General features: G+C 52.5%; 1 protein-coding gene across 1 annotated transcript; it reads left to right on the top strand.

The window, feature by feature from the left end:
* The first annotated feature begins 599 nt into the window (after window positions 1-599).
* On the top strand, window positions 600-13307 carry LOC131577011 (interferon-induced very large GTPase 1-like). The gene is made up of 3 exons (XM_058834295.1): window positions 600-715; window positions 2441-2624; window positions 4982-13307. The coding sequence occupies exon 3, from the start codon at window positions 4984-4986 to the stop codon at window positions 12277-12279; it is 7296 nt and encodes a 2431-aa protein (XP_058690278.1). The 5' UTR covers window positions 600-715; window positions 2441-2624; window positions 4982-4983; the 3' UTR covers window positions 12280-13307.
* The last annotated feature ends 5275 nt before the right edge of the window (window positions 13308-18582 follow it).

Genomic DNA, 18582 nt, shown 5'->3' with positions numbered 1-18582 from the left:
GAGTCTGGGTCGGCATTTTCTCTGAAAGTGTGAGAACAGGGATGCTTTGCCATTCAGGCCAGAGGAATATTTCCCAAGGCTGGTCATAAGAAAAGCAGGAGCTTGTTAGCAGCCCCTGGGAGCAGACAGTGTTTCTGACAAGCTCAGGAAGAGCTGAGCCCAGGTGCTCTTTTCAGGACCTAAGAGGCATTTTCTGAGCTCACACTGCAGCCTGCAAAGGAGGGAAGTGGGGGAACGCACCACCACAATCACTGCACTTTTCTCACTGCTGAAGCAAACTGATAGCTGATGCAACAGGAGAGAAAGTTATGGAGGATGAATTTCTGCATAAATTCATCCCTGAGAGTGGTGCTGTGCTCCCCCTGCTCCTTTTCCTGATGGAGCACCAGCTCCAGGAATGGCTGAGAGCCTCACCTGCCCTCCAGGTACCAGCACAGCAGTTAAAAGGTCTGTGCAAAGAGCTGAGAGTTCTCTGAGAAGCAGCTCAAACCACGGCTGGTGAGGAAATCGGGCTCGAACTCAAATGATTAAACTCCAAAAGAGTGGTTTCGTTTTCACACTCGACTTCTGTAAGAAGCCTGATTTCCTGGAATTGCCCCACTGCCTCTAGAAGAGGAAGCCGCACCCACCGGAGAGCCGGGGCTGCTTAAAGAGGGGCTGGGATCGGCTTCTCGCATCCCGGGAGCTGCGGGGCTCGGAGGGAGAAGGAGAGAAGGTAGGGCCCTGGGGAGGAGCTGTGCGGCCGGGAGCAGCGGGGAGCGGGATCTTGTTGCTCTCGTGGCTCCTGTTGCGGTGTTTTGGCACGGCCGGGGAGATGGCAGGGCAGGGGAAGAGCGCTGGGAGGGCAGCGGGCGGGCGGTGTCCGCTCCTCCGGGGGCTGGAGGAAGCCGCCGCTGCTGCAGCCGCTTTGGGGGGCTCGGGGGAGCCGTGTGCGCTGCGGGGCTGAGCTGGGAGGGGGCCGGGCTCAGAGGTGGGGCCGGATGGCTGCGCCCCCCGGATGGCAGGAGCCGTGGCACTGATGCCGGGGGCAGTGCTGGCCCCGAGCCGCTCCTTCGGCCGCTCGGCAGCTCCGTGGGGATGAGCGGCAGGCACGGCTCCTCCTGCCCTGTCCCCAAGCGCAGGGGCTCAGTTCTTCCTTTTGCTCCCCATGCAGGGCGGGTGGCATTCTCCTCTCTTCCAGTCTGAGCGTCACCGCGCAGAGCGCTCTGGGCTCTGGGCCAGCCCCACCAAGGGAGCGCTGTTCCCAGAGCCCCTTTCTATCCCTGGGACACGGCTGGGGAAAACACTCTCGGGGGCTGTGCTGTGAAACGCCTGCACGCATTCCCATGGCCGCTCCTGCTGCCAGCCTTGCTGCTTCCCTCCTTTGCTTCCAAGGAGGAGCTCGATCCCGAGTTATGTCCGGAATGTGCTCAGTGCCTCTCTGTGGGCACGGACACAGTCGCATGGGCCTTTTTCCTATTCCTGCAGCAATGGGAAACCGTGCAGGGACTGCCAAGGGTGCCTGGGGGCGGCTTCAGGGCTGGAGTTATTGTTGTCCAGGGCAGCCTCTGGCTCCTGAGACTGAACCAGCGCTGGCAGCGCTCTGGTGGGAGAGAATTTGGGAGGGACAGGGCTGGGATAAGTGGCCCGAGTGGACGAGCTCCAGCAGTGACCCTGAGGCATCAGCTCCCATCCTGAGCAACTGTCCTGCACTGAGGCTCTGCTGCCCAGGGAGCAGCTGGACATGTGCCCAAAGCAAACAATTGGTGTCAAAAGTTTCTCCTGTGCTTTGCCTGCAGGCCAAGCTTTCCTCTGCTGCTGAACTGCCCTTATCTCGAGCCAGAGGCTTTTCCTGCTTCTGCCTTCCCTATCGTGTCCCCATCCTGCTGGTGGGAGTGCACGAGCTGCTGCTGGGGGCTCAGTGCTTGGTGGGACCCAAGCCCAGCGCTGCTTCTCCCCCCTCTCCGGGGTCCTGAGTTTCCCCCCAGCAGCAGGTGCATGATGTGGGCAGTGGTGGGACGGGGCCCGTGCTGCCCCACTGTCAGTGCTGTTCCCCTGGCTCTGCCCCCTCCACAGCTTGTGTGCTGCCTGAGAGCACAGATGTTCCCTGGACAGCCTCTCACCCAGCAGCGCCCACCAGTCCTTCTCCTCAGGGCTGCTCTCAATCCATTCTCTTCCCAGCTCGTGTCTGTGCCTGGAATTGCCTGCAGCCAGGGGCAGCACCTGCACTTGGCCTTGTTGAGCTTCAGGGGCTTTGCTCCAGCTTCCTTCTGCTGGGGGAGCATGGATGTAGGTCCCAGGTGAAAGCCTGCTCTGCTCACTTCCCCAGAAGAGCCCTGAGGAGTCTTTGCTGCCTGGGCAGTGTCCAGTGGAGGAGAAGGGTTGGCCTCCAGTGCTCCCTGGAATGAATCCTCTGTGCTCATGGCTTGCCTTCTCCTGACTGTCTGCTCTTCTCCTCTAGGATTTCAGGCCTTTCCTTCCTGATTCCTCCTGAGTTCTCCAGGGGTTCCTATCACCTTTTCCACACCCCACCGTGTGCCCCAGGCCTGCCGCTGTGCTGTGCTGCATCCCCTGAGCTGGGGCCCTCGGCTGCCGGTGTCTGCTGGGAAGCCAAGGCTGGGAGCAAGGGGAGCATCTGCTGAGAGGTGGGTGAGGGGAATCAGAGCCCACAGGCCTTGCACAGATTGCCCAAATCGGCAGGAACTCCCCAGGGAAAGCTGCCCCTGAAGGCTCTGGAAGGCTGCAGGGGCCCTTGGATCTATCCCTGAGTCCAAGCCCCTGAGATCAAAACCTGTGCTGGTAAGGGAGTTGTGGCCTTGGTGGGACAGAAGGTGAATGGTGAGAAGAATTTTTTGCAGTGAATAAATCTCTCCAGTATCCAAGTGAACTGAGACTGGGAGAGTTTTCAGGGTTGTGTGACGGTGTCAAAAACCGCAAAGCCTGAAAGGCAGATATCTTGTGAAAGGGCCAGGTCAGTTAGGGTGAGACTCATGGAATGATGGAATGGCCTGAGTTGGGAGGGACACACCAGGGTCCTGGGAGAAGCAGGATCGAAAGCTTTACTGAAATCCAGAAAGCTCAGATTACCTGGCCGTCCTTGAGCTCCCCCATGGGTGAATGTTGAGGGGCGCTGCTGGCTCCCGGCCGGGCCGGGCGGGTGCGATGATTCCCCCGCGGCTGCAGGGGGCGCTGTGGCGCGGGCTCGGCCGCCTCTCCGCTGCCAATGGCGGCTGGGGCGCCGCGGAGAGGAGAGTTGGCTTCCCCTGCACAGCCCGCGGGGAGCAGCCGCTCTCAGTGCCGCTGCAGGCCCGGGCCGGCGAATCCAAGGGCGGCAGAACAGCCGGAGCAGCGGGGGCTGGCCGGGGGATCGCTCCTTTGCGCGCCTCACCAGCGATGGCCGGGCCTCAGGCCGGGCCTGCTGGGGCTGGGGGTGCTCCCAGCTCTCAGCACAGCTCGCAGCGGCTCTGGGCTCCCAAGCAGCAGAGGAGCAGAGAAGCAAGCTGGCAAGCCCTGGTCATGGTGCTGAAGCAAGAAAACAGCAAGAGGGGAGAAGAAGGAAAAAACCATAGGGGAACAGGAGCTCATGACAGACCCACTGTGCCACATGGCCCCTGTGTTGATCACCCCTGCTGGAAGGAAGAGCAGGCCCTGGCCCCAGCCCCACCCAGAGCCCTGGGCCACCCTTCAGCCTTCGTCATATTCCTGAGTCGGGGGGGAACAGTGACAGCTCCAGACACAAACCAAAACTGAACTGGCTCTGGGTAAGAACCATCCCCAAGACAGGACCCCAGCACCTTCCAGAGCCAATTCCCAGGGGCCCTCTGTAATTCACCCCTGAGCAGCCTGAAGCCTGCTCCCCTCAAGGCCAGGGTTGAAGGTTTGCTGACACTTTTCCTCCTGTCACCAGAGATTTTAAGTTCAGTGGCCCTGTGGTGGCCGTGGGTGAGATGACCACCCATGGGCGCTGGGCTGACGAGACCCTCTGTGGTAACGAGCAAGAGATCGTGGAGGGCACCTGTCTGAGCTGGCTCCCAAAATCTCCAGTCCCCCTTGAAGGGCCACCAGAATACCCCAGGCACAGCTGTGGGCAGGGACAAGGTGGATTTTCCCCCTGATCTGGGGTGGGTCCCGAGTGTGCAGGGAAGCAGCTCCTGGGAAGAGGCGTGAGTGGGTCGAGGAGGGGCTGCGCTGGCAGCTGGAGCAGGAGCACAGCTCAGAGCCCGTGTGGCTGTGCCGGGCGTGGGGGGATGTGTCTGGGGAGTGTGGGGAGCCCTGGGGGGAGCGTGTGAGCGCTGCCTCCGAGTGCTGGGAGCAGCAGGCTGGGCCAGACAGCGAGCAGGGCAGGCGTGGGACTGGTCAGAGGGTGCAGGATGCAGGCAGGGGTGTTGGATGGGCAGGGGGGCTGTGCCAGTGCTCGAGGGAGCCAGGAGTGCTCCTTGGTCTTGTGTCATGAGAGGTTCTGCCTGGACGATGTGGGCAATGGTGAAGGCAGCAGCTTGTCCAGGGCAGGTTGTGTGGCTGTGAATCCGGGTGTACCTCTGTGTGTGAGAGTCTGTGTGTGTGCCTGTGTCTGTGTCTGAGAGTGTCTCTGTGTGTCTGCCTGTCTGTGTGTCTGTTTCTGTGTCTGTGTTTGTGTTTTCGTCTCTGTGTGTCTCTCTGTGTGCTTGTGAGTGTGTGTGTGTGTCTGTGTTTGTATCTTTATGCCTGTGTGTCTGTTTCTGTGTGTGTCTATTTCTGTGTGTGTCTGTGTATCTCTGTGTTTGTGTCTCTGTCTGTGTCCTCTCTGGGATAAAGACTGAGCTTCACGGTTGATCCTGCACACAGGAAAGCCACAGGCACATCCAGTGTGCTGGGAAGGGGACCCTGGCTCTTGTGCCATCCCAGGCCTGGCTCCAGCAGCCGGGTGGGAACAATCCCCAGGGCTGCAGCTGCTGCAGAGCCTCTGCCAGAGGCTGGGGCCTCTGCCTGCACCTTAGGGAAAGTCTCTTTTCTTCCTCCACAGCCATGGCTTTGCCAGAGGGCACACAGGAGGGGGATACAAAGGCACAGCTCCTGGCAAAGGCATTTCAAGATGAAGGGTTGGATGCTGGATACTGGCTGCCCAAAATGTCGCAGATCCTGGGAATTGAGTGCAGAGAAGCCCTGCAACATCTGGAATACGAAGACTACCTCAAGCTGGAGTGTGAGGTAAGGCACCCCTGGGAGAAGAAGGCACTCCAGAAACTCTTGAAAATAAGAGATGACAAAACAACCAGTAAAGATGTGCAGAAGGAGCACTGGGAGAAGAGAAAGGAGAAACAAGAATTGGCCAAACAAGCCCTGAATGATCTGACAGAAATGCTCAACAGCCGCAGCCACAGCCAGGATGCTGTGAGGGAGAAAGCAGAGACTCTGTGGCAAGCCATGGAGATTCCCCAAGAGTTCTGGCCAGCACCAAAGGAACCCTTGGCGGATATGCTGGAGAACATCCAGAAGCAGCTGGAGCAGCAGGAGTTGTCAGCAGGCAGGAGAGAGAACATCCCTGATACAGAGGTGCTGAGGCGGGCGTCAGGGGGATTGGCCCTGCAGGGCATCTACAGAACCAGCAGACCTGGAGATGAGCTGGCAAAGCGAGATCAGCTCCTCAGGGTTCCTGAGGGATTCCAGCTTGCCGGTCCAGAGCAAGGATCGCTGCTTGGGAGGAAGGACTTCTCCTCCTCTGCAGCAGAATCCTCTTTCACCAAGTCCATGGAGCAGCTGGGGTTCAGCATAAGTGTTTCTGCCAAATTCAAGTTCTGGGGAATTAATCTGGGTGGGGGTGTAGATGGCAGCAGCTCCTCGCAGTCACAGGACACCCACCAGTCCCGCTCTGAGCAGAGTTACTTTTGCAGCACCAGGTACCAGTACCTCCCTCTGGCCTCCTGCTACTTCCAAAGGCATCAGATTTGCCTCTCAAATGCGGCTCTGCAGGCGCTGCAAGACATGGAGCAGCTTTTGAGTTTCACTCAGGAAGACAAGGCCCCCCTGCTAAATATGTGTGAGAGGTTCTTCAGCAGGTTTGGGTCCCACGTAAACCAGGGTCCCCTCCACTTTGGGGGGATATTCTGGTGGAAGGCGTCTACTGAGGGATTCCGAGAGGAGCAGAGGGAAGAGATGAAGCGACAAACGTCTGAAGCTCTGAACGGCTTTGTCAGGGCCAGCTGGGGTGCCTTCCTGGCAAGTGCTGCGGGGGCCCTGGATGTTTCTAAATCCAGCTCAAAGGCTTCTGTCCTGGGAAGAGCCGGAGAGGGTTCCCATACAGCGATTCAGCTCTACGTGGTCAACACAGGGGGCCCACCAGACACAGCTTCTCTTCCTCAGTGGAGAACGGGGCTCGTGTCTGATAACACAACGTGGTGCGTTATCGACCGTGGGTTTGAGCTGATCCCAGTGTGGGACGTCATCCTGTACAATCACAGCAGGGATTTTAAGTCTGTGGGTCAGATGAGCACAGCCCTCAGGGCTGCGTACAAAGCACTGACAAATCTGAGAGTTGGCAGCATTTTTGGAGAGGAACTGGGCAGTGCAGTGCAAGAGGCCAGAGATTTCATGAGGACTCTGAAGGCCTGGAAGATGCCGGCGGATGAAAGGAAGCTTCTCATGCTGATGGAGCTAAAAGATGATCTGAGTGCAAAAACCAGGAACCCCAGTGTGTGGATCAACGTGTGCCTGTCAGACAAAGCCCTGCAGGACTTCCTGGTGAACACCGTGCGGAGTTGCCAGGAGTCACCTCCAGAAAACACCAGATTTATCAAGGTAATATTGAAAAGCCTCCTGACTCCACATATCTACTCTGTCAAGGACTTCCCTGAGGCTTCCTTCATTATGCATTGGATCTTCCAGACGGAGAACCCACTTCCCAAATCTCCCAAAGTCACTGAGCTTGAAGACCTCATCAAAACACTGCAGCAAATGAAGGAGCACATCCATGCTGTCTCCTACGCGCCAGGAAGCTCTGCTTCCGCCATTCATGAAGCAAAGCGAGAAGCGACCCAGACCAGCAGCCTCGCCATTTATTCCTTACTCCAGTGTCTCCAGGAAAAGGCTCAGAAGGACATGGAACTGTTGGTGCTCTTGATTGTGAGCAGCACAGGGTACCAGGTGGAAAGCAGCACTTTTCAGCACCTCCTTGGACACCCAGAAATTGAGTACATGGCCAAGGAAATGGAAGCGGCGCACAAGGAGTACGTGAACCTGAGGGAGCAGGATGCTGACAGAGCTGAGGCCTCTCTTCTGCTGAAGGGTCTGACTGTGACACCAGAAAGTCAAGGGCTGTCCCCTGAGCAGAAGAAGGAGCGTTTAATTTTCATGGAAGATCACATGAAAGGTTTGTGGTCCACACGGACAAAGAATCTGCTCCAAAAGCACAGTGGAGGTGAAGACTGGGAGAGGCTGGAACAGGACTTGCATTCCTTGATCAGTGGGTGCTTGGATGACAATAGGGATGAAGAAAAGATGCAGAACATAATCAGAGACCTGAAAGGCACTTTTCCAACATCTGAACACCCTAGCCACTCTCAAACCACCTCAGACAGCAGCCAATCCAAAGCAAATGAAGCCATTCCAAAGGAGGAGTTCCTCCAGCTGCTCAAGCGCCTGGGACTGGAAAGTCAGTATCCAAGAAGAATGGGGATGGGAGATTTCCACACCATCTGCAGGACATGTCTGCAGGACAGCCAGCCCAGCCAGGACACGGAGCTGCCAGGTTACTTCCTGCAAAAGCTGTTAACCGTGGATTACCAGGTGAGGTACCTGACTTGCTCGGATGAGAGCATCCCTGGCCTTGTACCTGTACCAGTAACTACAAAGCAAGAGGATGAACTGTCAGATTCCTTTGATAACTTTCTTGATGATTTGGAGGAAGCAGCCCCTGAATGTGTGAGCAGGGACAGCCATGTGCACCCCATGGACCTGCAGATGGCCATTTTCCACTGTGCTGATGACTTCCTGAGACAGACCCTTGCAACCAAGCTGGCCTTCTGCCAACTGGCGCTGCCTCTGCTGGTGCCCAACCCGTGCACTTCACGCATCGAGTTCCCGCTCTACGCCCTCAGCCAAATCCAGAGGAGCTGGAAAGAGGTTGAGAAGTCAGGAGAGCAGGCCCAAACAAAGAGTTACAACAACAAACTCATCTTTCAGACACAGACACCCATCGTGTCCTTCATCCGCATTGGCAGCTCGGCCTCCTCTTCCAAGTCTCAGCTCCTGAACGCTCTGCTGAGCAAACGCAAACACGACATTTTTTTCCACCGCCACTGCAGAGGCAGCACCAGGGAGCGTTTGCTGATGGAAGGGGTGGTGGAGATTGCCTGGTACTGCCCCCGTGGAAGCTCCGATGACACCTTTGAGCGCTGTGTGGCTTTCTGCAACCTGCATGGAGACGCCAGGAAGCACAAAGCACAGCTGAAATTCCTGCAGGAGATATCTGCTGTCAACGTGGCTCTGGTGTCTGATTCAGAGCACATGGACAGCAGAGAGAAAAAGCTTCTGCAGGACCTGTGGCAGTCACAAAGGCCTTTGGTTTGTCTTCTCACGGAAAAAGAGAAGGTTGCACCTGGACGATCAAGTACAAAAATAAAAATTGGGATCAGGAACAGAAACGAAGCAGAACTGGTGGTGCAGCTGAGCAAAACAATTGGGAATCTCCTGGCAGGGTCTAATCCATGTTTCAGCCTGGACGCCTGTGCGGACAAAGCTCGCCAGCACGGATTCATAGTGGATGCAGATCAACCCGGGTGTGTGGCAGCCAAAGCAAAGGCAAAGGAGCTGGTGGAGCTTCTGAAGAAAGAGAAGCTGTCGGAGATCAAATCCCAGCTGCTGCCGCTTCAAGGAAAACTGTGGTACCAGTGGTGCAAAAAGGACAAAGAACTCACTCGCTTGCAGGAGAAGGGGAACAAGAGCATTGAGCATCATCGCAGCCAAATTGAAAATGAGAAGAAAGCACTAAGAAGAAAGCAACTTGAGCAAGCTTTCCCCCTCAACCCACTGATGAAGTCATTCCTTGGCTTTCTCAAGGGCCAGCCAGCAGATACCAAGAAATATTTCCTGCAGTGGATGAAGGTCTTCATGGATGAGATGTCCTATAGTTGCCTTGAAAAACTGAGAAGAGACTATCACGAGTTATGGACTGAAATCTCGACAGGAAAGAAAAACCAGGAAAAAAGCAGTGTGAATGCTGAGTTAGTGCATCAGCTGGATTCCATCTCTGATGAAATCAACAATTCATCCATTGGCCTGGAGCACCTTCTGAGAGAGGTAGGGCAGATTTATGAAGCTCTGCAATTAATGAACTCCAAGGATGAGCTTTATGCCAAACTGCCGGAAATTGCAGCAGAACTGATGGTTTTGGGTTATCCTGTGGAGCTGATGGATGGGGACGCTTCTTACCTGCCCTTGCGCTGGGTGGGAGCCATCTTTGACAGCTTAATGGGGAGGCTGGGGGACAAACGAGTGTTTGTGCTTTCCGTGCTGGGCATCCAGAGCACAGGCAAGTCCACCCTGCTGAATGCCATGTTTGGTCTGCAGTTCAGTGTCAGCGCGGGGAGATGCACCCGCGGAGCCTTCATGCAGCTCATCCCAGTGGGCGAGGAGCTGCAGCAAGACTTGGGCTTTGATTTTGTGCTGGTGGTTGACACCGAGGGCCTCCGTGCTACCGAGACAGCCAATAAACAGTCCCTGAACCATGACAATGAGCTGGCCACCTTTGTCATTGGTGTTGGCAACATGACTGTGATCAACGTGTTTGGAGAGAACCCATCAGAAATGCAAGATGTTCTCCAGATTGCTGTGCAGGCTTTCCTGAGGATGAAGAAAGTCAATCTTTCCCCCAGCTGCCTCTTTGTCCACCAAAATGTGGGAGAAGCAACTGCCAAGGAGCAGAACATGGAAGGCCGAAGGCGTTTGCAAGAAAAGCTGGATGAAATGACCAAGATAGCTGCTCAGCAGGAATTCTGTGACATCTCCTCCTTCAGCGATGTCATTGGCTTTGATGTGAACACCCACATTCACTACTTTGCTCACCTGTGGGAAGGAAACCCCCCAATGGCACCACCCAACCCCACCTACAGCCAGAACGTCCAGCAACTAAAGAGCAAAATCCTCCAGGCTTCCAAGAAGCAGTCGCAGCGCAGCATTTTGAGGCTCTCGAACCTGAAAGATCGTATTGGTGACCTCTGGAATGCTTTGCTGAATGAAAACTTTGTTTTCAGCTTCAAGAATTCCCTGGAGATTGCTGTGTACAGGAAACTGGAAAGTGCCTTTAGTCGGTGGACCTGGAAGCTGAGGAGTCACATCTTAGACATACAGATGAGACTGGACAACCGAATTCGGAATGGGGACTTGCAGAATGTCACCAGAAAACACCTTGAAGAGCTGGTGCAAGAGACAAGTGATGGCATTGAGAAAGAAGTGGAGAAGTATTTCAGTGAAGACAAAGACTATGAGACATTGGTCCAGTGGAAATCAGGCACAGAGCTGAAGCTGAAAGAACTAAAAGAGACTCTTCTCAATGAAACGAAGAAGAAATGTGAGAGTCTTATAGAGCTACAGAAGGAGCAGAGGAAACTGGATGCAAGGAAGTTGGAATATGAAGATGAGCTCCTGAGAAGGAGTAGGGAGCTGGCTGTGACTCTGAAAGGGAAGAGGCTGAGTGAGAGAGAACTGAGGGACAACTTCACTCTTGTCTGGAACAAGTGGATTGCTGAAGTCTCCAGTGCTGCTCGTCCTCAGGAACAGGTGAATATTGATTCAGACATCGAAGAAGTCCTTCTAGAGCACTTTAAGGAGCCAGGTTTCCATGCACGGATCACATCATTTCCCAAAAGCAGTGGATTTTCTTTCAACTTAGAGAAACATGTCATGAAAAGAAAATATTTTTGTTTCTTCACTAAGAAGATTTCTGATGCTGATGTGATCACGTTGCAGCACATCACAGACAACATCATAGCGTGTGTGAAGGTAAACATTTATAAGAAGGAACAGGAGAAACGGGATTACAGTCGAAATTTTATCCATGAAATACTCAATGAAGTAGAGAAAGGTGTGGACTCCGTCCCCAGCCATACCAAATGTACTTTTAACAGAGAGTACAGCATAGCTTTGTCTCTGTATCTGTGCAAAATGGCAGCGGAAAGATTTAAAGCCATGCACAAAGCATTCCAAAAGGCAAATGACCCAGTTGTGTACCTGAGCAGCAAGAGAGAAGAGTTCTTCCAATGTTTCCAGATTTCCTGCCAAGGAGCCACATCAATCACAACTTTTGCTGTTTTCCTTTGTGACAAGATTGAAGCGGCCCTTCGCCGGGCGGTTTATGAGAGGACGTCTAAAGCCATTGCTGAGGACATGCAGGGCAAATTCCCAGATTTCAGGGGCAACAGAGCCAATCTGGAAATTTGCATTCTGAGATACCTGGCAGAACAAGAAAATTTTGAGTATTTCGTACAATACCTTAATTTCCCAAAAGAATTTTTTCAGAAATACATTGAGATACAAGTTAAGAATTACTGTTTAGGTAAGAGTGGGAGTCTGGAGAACTTTTTAGATTGCTCCCTTAATCTTCTCTATCGAAACATCCTGTCAGCTGTTTCTTTATCAACCCAAATTGTCAAAGACAGAAAAGACAGAGAGGACAAAGTCTCTCTTTGGCTGGATGAATTTTGCAGGGAACTGACAGAGGTGATCAACTTGCCCAGAAGTGACCTGAAGGGCATCGAGCACCAAGAGGTCAAAGATACTGAGTTCCTGAGCAGTGCCATGGCAGAAGCTCTGGATGACCTGAGGGACAGGCTCAGGAAAGAATTTGCTGGTGCTGATATGAGCTCATTTGCAACACAGCCTCACACCATCCTGGTGGAGCAGTTTTCGGGGTGCTGGGAGCAGTGTCCATTTTGTGGGGCTGTCTGCACAAACACCATGCATGGACATGATGGAGACCATCAGCTGGTCTTCCATCGCCCAGAAGCTTTGGTGGGTGGTCAGTATTATAAGACAGACGAGCTGGTCATTGATATTTGTTCCAGCCTTGTTGTAAGTGATGTCTTATTCAGAGTTGGTGACAATGAATGGATCCCCTGCAAGACATACCGTGATGCTGGACCTCCTTTTTCCAATTGGAACATTCTTCCTGATTCATCCATGCAGGCGTACTGGAAATGGTGTTTGTCTCATTTCAGGACACAGCTGGAAGCTTTGTACAATGGGAAATTTCAGGGCAAAGGAGAAATCCCTGAGGCATGGCAGAGAATTACCAAGCAGGAAGCATTGGACGAGCTGGACAGGCGTTAGGCCCCGTCCATGGAAAGGAAGAACCACAGAGGCTTTGCAGTTTAGGAGAACTTTGTAGCAGGCTCTCCACAAATTCAGTTACAATGATGATGTTCTCAAGCCCAATGAAGAGAATGGTATCCAACTGCTCCCAAGTTTGGTGAAATAAGGAGTGTTACTGTGGCTGTCACTCAGGAACTCCCTTGCTTGATGAGAAAGCCAGAATCCTCTTGCCTTCTTGCCATAAACATTTCCCTCTGCTTTGTCCTAGAGCCAAACCAAAGCCCCTCCTTGTGGCGATCGGCCTCGTGGCCAAGCCTGAGCCCCAGGGCCAGGGCAAGGGCAGAGGCAGCACTCAGAGCACCCCTTGGATCAGGTGCTGTGAGACGGGAAGAGACAGTGCCCCCAAGGCAGTTTTCCTGCAGCAAGGTGGTGTCCTGCTCAGAGAAAGGGCTGCAGGACCTGAGGGCAGCTCCACACTGGCTGCAAGCTGGGCTGCTTGGCTTTTGGGCGTCATCCTTCCCTCCCTCACTGCAGCCTCCTGGATCAACTGAGGCCCTTCTCCCAGCAGGAGCTGTTGTGCCTCCGGGCTCAGGAAAGCAGGGACACGATGGCCCTGGGGCTCAGGCAGTGCTTTCACTTTCAGAGGTGCTGTGTCTCTGTCCAGGGCAGCTGCTCCTGCTCAGGTGCCTGGGGCTGCTGCCCTTCCCTCCAGCCCTCAGGCCTGCAAGGAGCTGCTCCTGCCTTTGGCCTCACTGCTGAACAAAAGCCTTGGGAATGCCCCATGTGGAGAATCCTGCCTGCCAGCAGCTTCCACAGCAGCCCTGGGGGCAGTGCTGGTGCTGTCCAGGCAGGCTGGTGGCACTGGAGCCGTGCTCTGGAGAAGGTGGCACCAGCTGGCTCTGGCCCAGGCAGGCGTGGAGGCTTTTGCTGTGCAGGTGCTGCAGCCCCACTGGCAATGCGAGGGCCAAGCCCTGCTGGAGAGCTGGCTGAAGGGCTGCTTCAGCCTCATGCCCTGCAGGCTCTGCTAATAAAGGAGTTGATTTGGACCTCCCTGCTCTGTGTCCCCTTTGTGTTCAGGGCAGCCACAGCTGGGGGTGACTGGAGAAAGGCAGGGGACAGGGGGTGGCACTGGGTGAATTCCTAAGGCCTGAACAACGGGCCCTGCCTGAGGCCTGAACTTTAGGCCCTGAGCCAGAGTTGCCCAGTGGGTGAACCTTTCCACCAAAAGTGATGTGTATGCACTCAGTAGAGAAGCATTATTAGCCATATGATAAATGTATCTGCTCATTATCAAAGCATCATTAACAATATGATCTATAAATGTGCTCATTAGTGAAACGTGCATTTATCTCTCCATATTTACAAATGGGACAAGATCCATGTAATCTGACATCTGTCCTTGTTTGGGGGTGTAGGAACTCCCTTGGTTCCTGCTTTAGTCCAGGCCAGGCTTTGGGAGGAACCCAAGAGGAGAAAGAAAGATGTTCCTGCACTAGAAGTGATGTCAGCTTGGTTATTGAACAATATAAGAACAAGACCCTCTCACAGTGCAGTTGGAAGCCTCATTGCCTGCAGGTGGACACCCCACAGTAATTCCCAGTTACCGAGAGGGGCTCTCCGTTCCTTCACTGTGACAGGGGCTTCCCCCAGCTGATGTGTGGAGCTGGAGGATGGTAAAGTCTTGGGGTAACTGGAGATGTAATGTGTGTCATCTCTGTATGCAATCTTTTGTAGTAATGATGATGTGCCTTGTTGAGATTGCCATCCTTTTGTGATACTTGGCAATTTTGCATTATAATAAATGACACCTCTTCCTTAAGTTCATGCCTGTTTGTTTTGTGCTGACCCTGCTGCCTGGCAAACACTGGGTGAGGGTCTGGGAGACGGGGTGTGGCAACAGAGGCTCTGCTCCATTCAGGGCCTCTGCTCCAGGAGCAGCTTCACTGTCTGCAGGGACAGCAGAGAGGGCAGGAAGCTACAAACCACAACACCCAGGGACACCAATGTCAGTGGCAGGTGCCAAGCGACGCAGTGCTGGGAACCAGGGCTGGCCTGTCACACACAGGGAGGGCTGAGAAGGTTGATCCCAGTGAGGGTCTGTGCTCTGGAGCTGCTCAGCTGGGAACGAGCAGGACAAAAGGGGAAGGGGCCCAAACTCTGCCAAGCCCTGCCCTGGCCAAGCTGACCCAGAGCCAGTGACAGGAGCCAGAGCTGGGCCGTGTGTGTGTGTGCTGCAAGGGCTGAGTGCCAAGGACTGGGGACACCTGGGCTGGGAGGGGATTTGTGTGGCTCCTGGAGCTAGACTGGGAGTGGAGGTGACCCTGGCCATGGTGTCATTTCCTGGGCTGAGTGGGGAATGTCCCAGTGCAGCTCTTGGTGTGAGTGGGGGGGACCCAGTGCCACAGCTGGGTGCAGAGGAGAGGACCCAGTGCAGCAAGGGGGGATGGCCTCAGGCCTGGGCTGGTGTCCCTGAGGCAGCTAGCTCAAAACTGCCAAATAAATTTGGCCATATCAGACCCCCAAATTCAACCAGCTTAAAAATAAAACAAGTCCCTGGAATGGGCAGGGATGGGTTGGATTCAGACCCAAGCAGGGACCTCAGCCAGTGATGTTCAATCCAGAAAACAGACACAGCACTGGTCAGGGAGCTGGGCGGTGCTAAAACTTTGACCAATGAATTGTCTAGATCTGGGAGTTTTGAACCGACTATCTAAGGAGGTTACGAACAACAAAACACATTGTTTGTCTGATGATCAAGAGAGTAGTCACGTTATGATTTCCGTCTCCAACCCATGACCGCACATATCACCTGATGACCCTGATGTGAGGACACAGCCAGCCAGCCAGGTGAGCCAGGGGAGACATAACAGCCCAACAGGATGTATAAAAATATGGCGAGCTAGAAGAGCCTCCAAAGACAGTGTGAAGAGCTGACCAAAACCGGCATGAATAGCTAACCAATAATCCAGATTCCCCTTGATAAATATGCTTTCGAAATAGAAAAAGACACCAAAGAAATGTGAGGGTATCTTTCACCAGAAGAAAAACTCATTGTCAAGGTATGGATTCTCCTTTTACCTAAGTTGGGAGTAAAGTATATACAGCAGGCCTTGTTAGCCTTGCTAGCACATTGCTAGCCTTGCTAGCATGGTCTTGGAACCACAGATTGAACATTATAAAGCTTTGGGAAATAGTTTCAGACTTTCTGAGGAAGTCCAGCATAACAAATGAATGGCAATAGAAATGTCGCTAGGCCCCGTTTTCTGCTGAAACTCCTGCCAAGGACACAGAGCGAGGCGGAGCGGCGAGTGAAAAAGCGAGGGGGCTGCGGCCGTTATTCACTGGAGCTCCTCCACCGGTGCAGCTGTGACTGCATTGTGGGTGAGTTCGCCCATGCAGTGACCGCCCAAGCAGCTACCACAAGGTGCATCCACCGAATGCCCGGGGCCCCCCAAGCCCCAGCTACAGGAATCATCTTTAGGCTCCGCAACCCGTAATGCAGCACAGAGACTGCCTGCCAAAAGAACCCCAGCATGGAGGATAGCACATGGAGCGGGAGTCACTCATCCAGGAGGGCAGAAAGCACGTGGAGCGGGAGTCACTCATCCAAGATGTTATAAAAGAGGCTGGAGACTTTTTGATGTAAATTCAAGTCACGCTCCTTTATTAAGACTGAGCTGCGGCCGAGAGAGGACACAGGCTAATCCTGCGTGCCCCACGCTACAAACCGGGATAGCAACAAAGTATACAAACAGGTTCTCCAACAGAAAAAGCCCCTGATAACACTCAGCACCCTGATTTATACCCTCCCTTAGTCCTGGATTGGTCTGTTTTGGATCCTCTCCAGGATTGGTCACTTTCTCGGGCTCTGATTGGTTTATAGCAGCATTCATCCTGATCCAATCATTTTTCCAGCGCATTGAATGATTGGTGGACTCTTCTTCCAATTATTACTCATGGTGCTGACAACACCTTAATTCCTTCATGTACTCAAATGCTCTATTCCAGGCCCCCATAAGCCCCCCATTATATTTCTTACCAATCCCCCATTCTGTCCACCCGACCCTAATCCAGTCTCAACCCCGAATATTCCAAAGTCCTTAACAATCCTAGTAACCATCATCTTAACAACTTTACACCATAATTAAACATAGTTAACTTCTGTCCCTTTTAACTTTGTAATTCATAACATCAATTAACAACTTTAATTAACCTGCCAAGTTCAACAAAAAGATCACTTATAACAATTCCCCCCTCTAAAACTTTGATCAGGCTTTTAGCCCACATCAACAGTCTATTACACAGTCTCTTCATAATCCTGATAAAATTTTCACAGCTTCTGGTATTTTTCATATATTTCTTTTGCCGCTTCTGAGCTTTGGTCTTCTTCTGGACTTTCAATTTTCATCACCCAGAGGTTCTCAATTCTTTCCTCAGTTAGATTCTTTTGTAAGCTCTGTTCAAGGGAGGTTTGGACAGCATTCATTACATGACGCGGCGCGGGGTCGATGGTAGGGTGCCGCAACCTTCCCAGAAGTGTCTCCGGGAAAGCAGCTTCAGACAGAGCCACACACCCACACAGACACTCACGCAGCCAGATAGATGTAGTTGGAGTCAATGGCAAGGAGTCGAAAGGGGCCTTTTTATGGGTTCCATGAGGAGAGTTTATTTCTTCTGACTCACGAAGGGTCCAGGAACAAAGGGCCCAGAACAGGGCTGTGCAACATGTTTTGTACAGGGGGCGGAGAGCAACTGGGACCAATGAGGTTAGGGCCAGGGGGTGGTACAGAGGAGGGTCCAGGGTGTTAGAGCAAATCAGTTCAAGGTAGGGGAGGGATTAGAGAACTCGGACCAATGGGTATCCAAGGACGAGAGAAGGTTCTAGAGATAGGGGAAGGCCCGAGGAAAGGAGGCAGAGAAGAGACCACCCAAGGGGAGGGAAAAGGGGCTGGCCAACAGGCCAGGGGAAAGGGCAGAACTGGGGTACATGTATCATCAACAGGGAGACATCATAGGAGAGGCCCCAACTATTTAATCATAGTGGCCTCCCTCCAGGGGGATTTAGCACTCTTCTCAATAGAGGGCTCACAAATCCCCACAGTTACAGTTCGATTCATGCAAGGAATTAAGACAGGGAAGAAAAACAATACTTATTAGTGCACCTCCAGCAATTACCAACCATTTCTTCCACCCCTCCCCATTGAACAAATTGTCCCACCACTTCATTTTGATCAAGGGTGTCTGTCCACTTTTCAGCTGGTACATGGGCTAATTTTCTTGTATTAGTAGTGATGTTTGTAATAACTTCGCTCTGATCATCTATTTCAATTCAACACTCAGAAGAATTAGATTTCCCACACACGCCACCCGCTTTGGCTAATAGATAATCCAGTGCTAAACCTGTTCTGATATATCATCACTCTCATTTGATGAGTAAATCGATGGCCAAAGATGATTGGTTTGAAAAAATTTCTACTAATGCTTGTAGACGGATGATGCGATTTAGCATATATAGAGGGGTTCTGCATCCCCATGACACATCCTCAGCCCATGTAGCAGGGCCATATGTAGCTATTATCCTCTCAGGAGGCCACTCATCTTCTCCCCACTTTTGCATACCCCCAATTAAAATCTCTCTCCTTTTCCTTCTTAACTCATCATAAAGTGGGATCCCTAATCACTGCTTTTCTATTCTGGGGAGCAAGAAAAAGGAAGGTTTAATGATCCCCAGGGTGCATCTCCCTGCCCAGTCTTTAGGAAGCTTTACATAAGCTGACTTACCACATAACCAGAAGAGACTTTTTGGGGCTTTCCAGTATTTGTCTGTTTTTACTGAAGTTATACCATTTTTATTCCAAAACTTGGAGATTCGTGGCTCATCTAGAAAAGGGTTTTCTTCTTTAGTAATACATTCATATAATTTTTCCCTTTTTACCAGCCCACAACCTGTTTTTCACTTCTTGGCCCAATGTAAGTGTGGTGCCTTTGGAATCCACCATTGGTTGGTATAATTTGTTACCAAATATCTTTTATATGTGGGAGAGTGAAGCTCTCCCACATATACTGTATACCTTGGATCTCTTCGCCACAAGCATTCTCCTCCAGTCACCTTGGATCTCAAACTCCAGGTTTCTTCTTATGGTCTATTATCTGGTCCTGGCTCTTCTTTTTCTAATAGCTTTAAAATCTCCTGCAGGTTTGAAGGTATTCCTTCCCACGACCATATTTCTGCCATCCTCATACCACCACAAATCCAACATTTTGTTACATTAAATTCTCAACTAGTTTTCTCAACTAAATCCAGAAATGAATTTTTACCTC

Source organism: Poecile atricapillus, chromosome 3, assembly GCF_030490865.1.
Source record: "Poecile atricapillus isolate bPoeAtr1 chromosome 3, bPoeAtr1.hap1, whole genome shotgun sequence".
NCBI classification, from domain to species: Eukaryota; Metazoa; Chordata; class Aves; order Passeriformes; family Paridae; genus Poecile; species Poecile atricapillus.
Note: the sequence above shows the minus strand (reverse complement) of the source record. Positions and strands in the feature narration are given on the sequence as shown.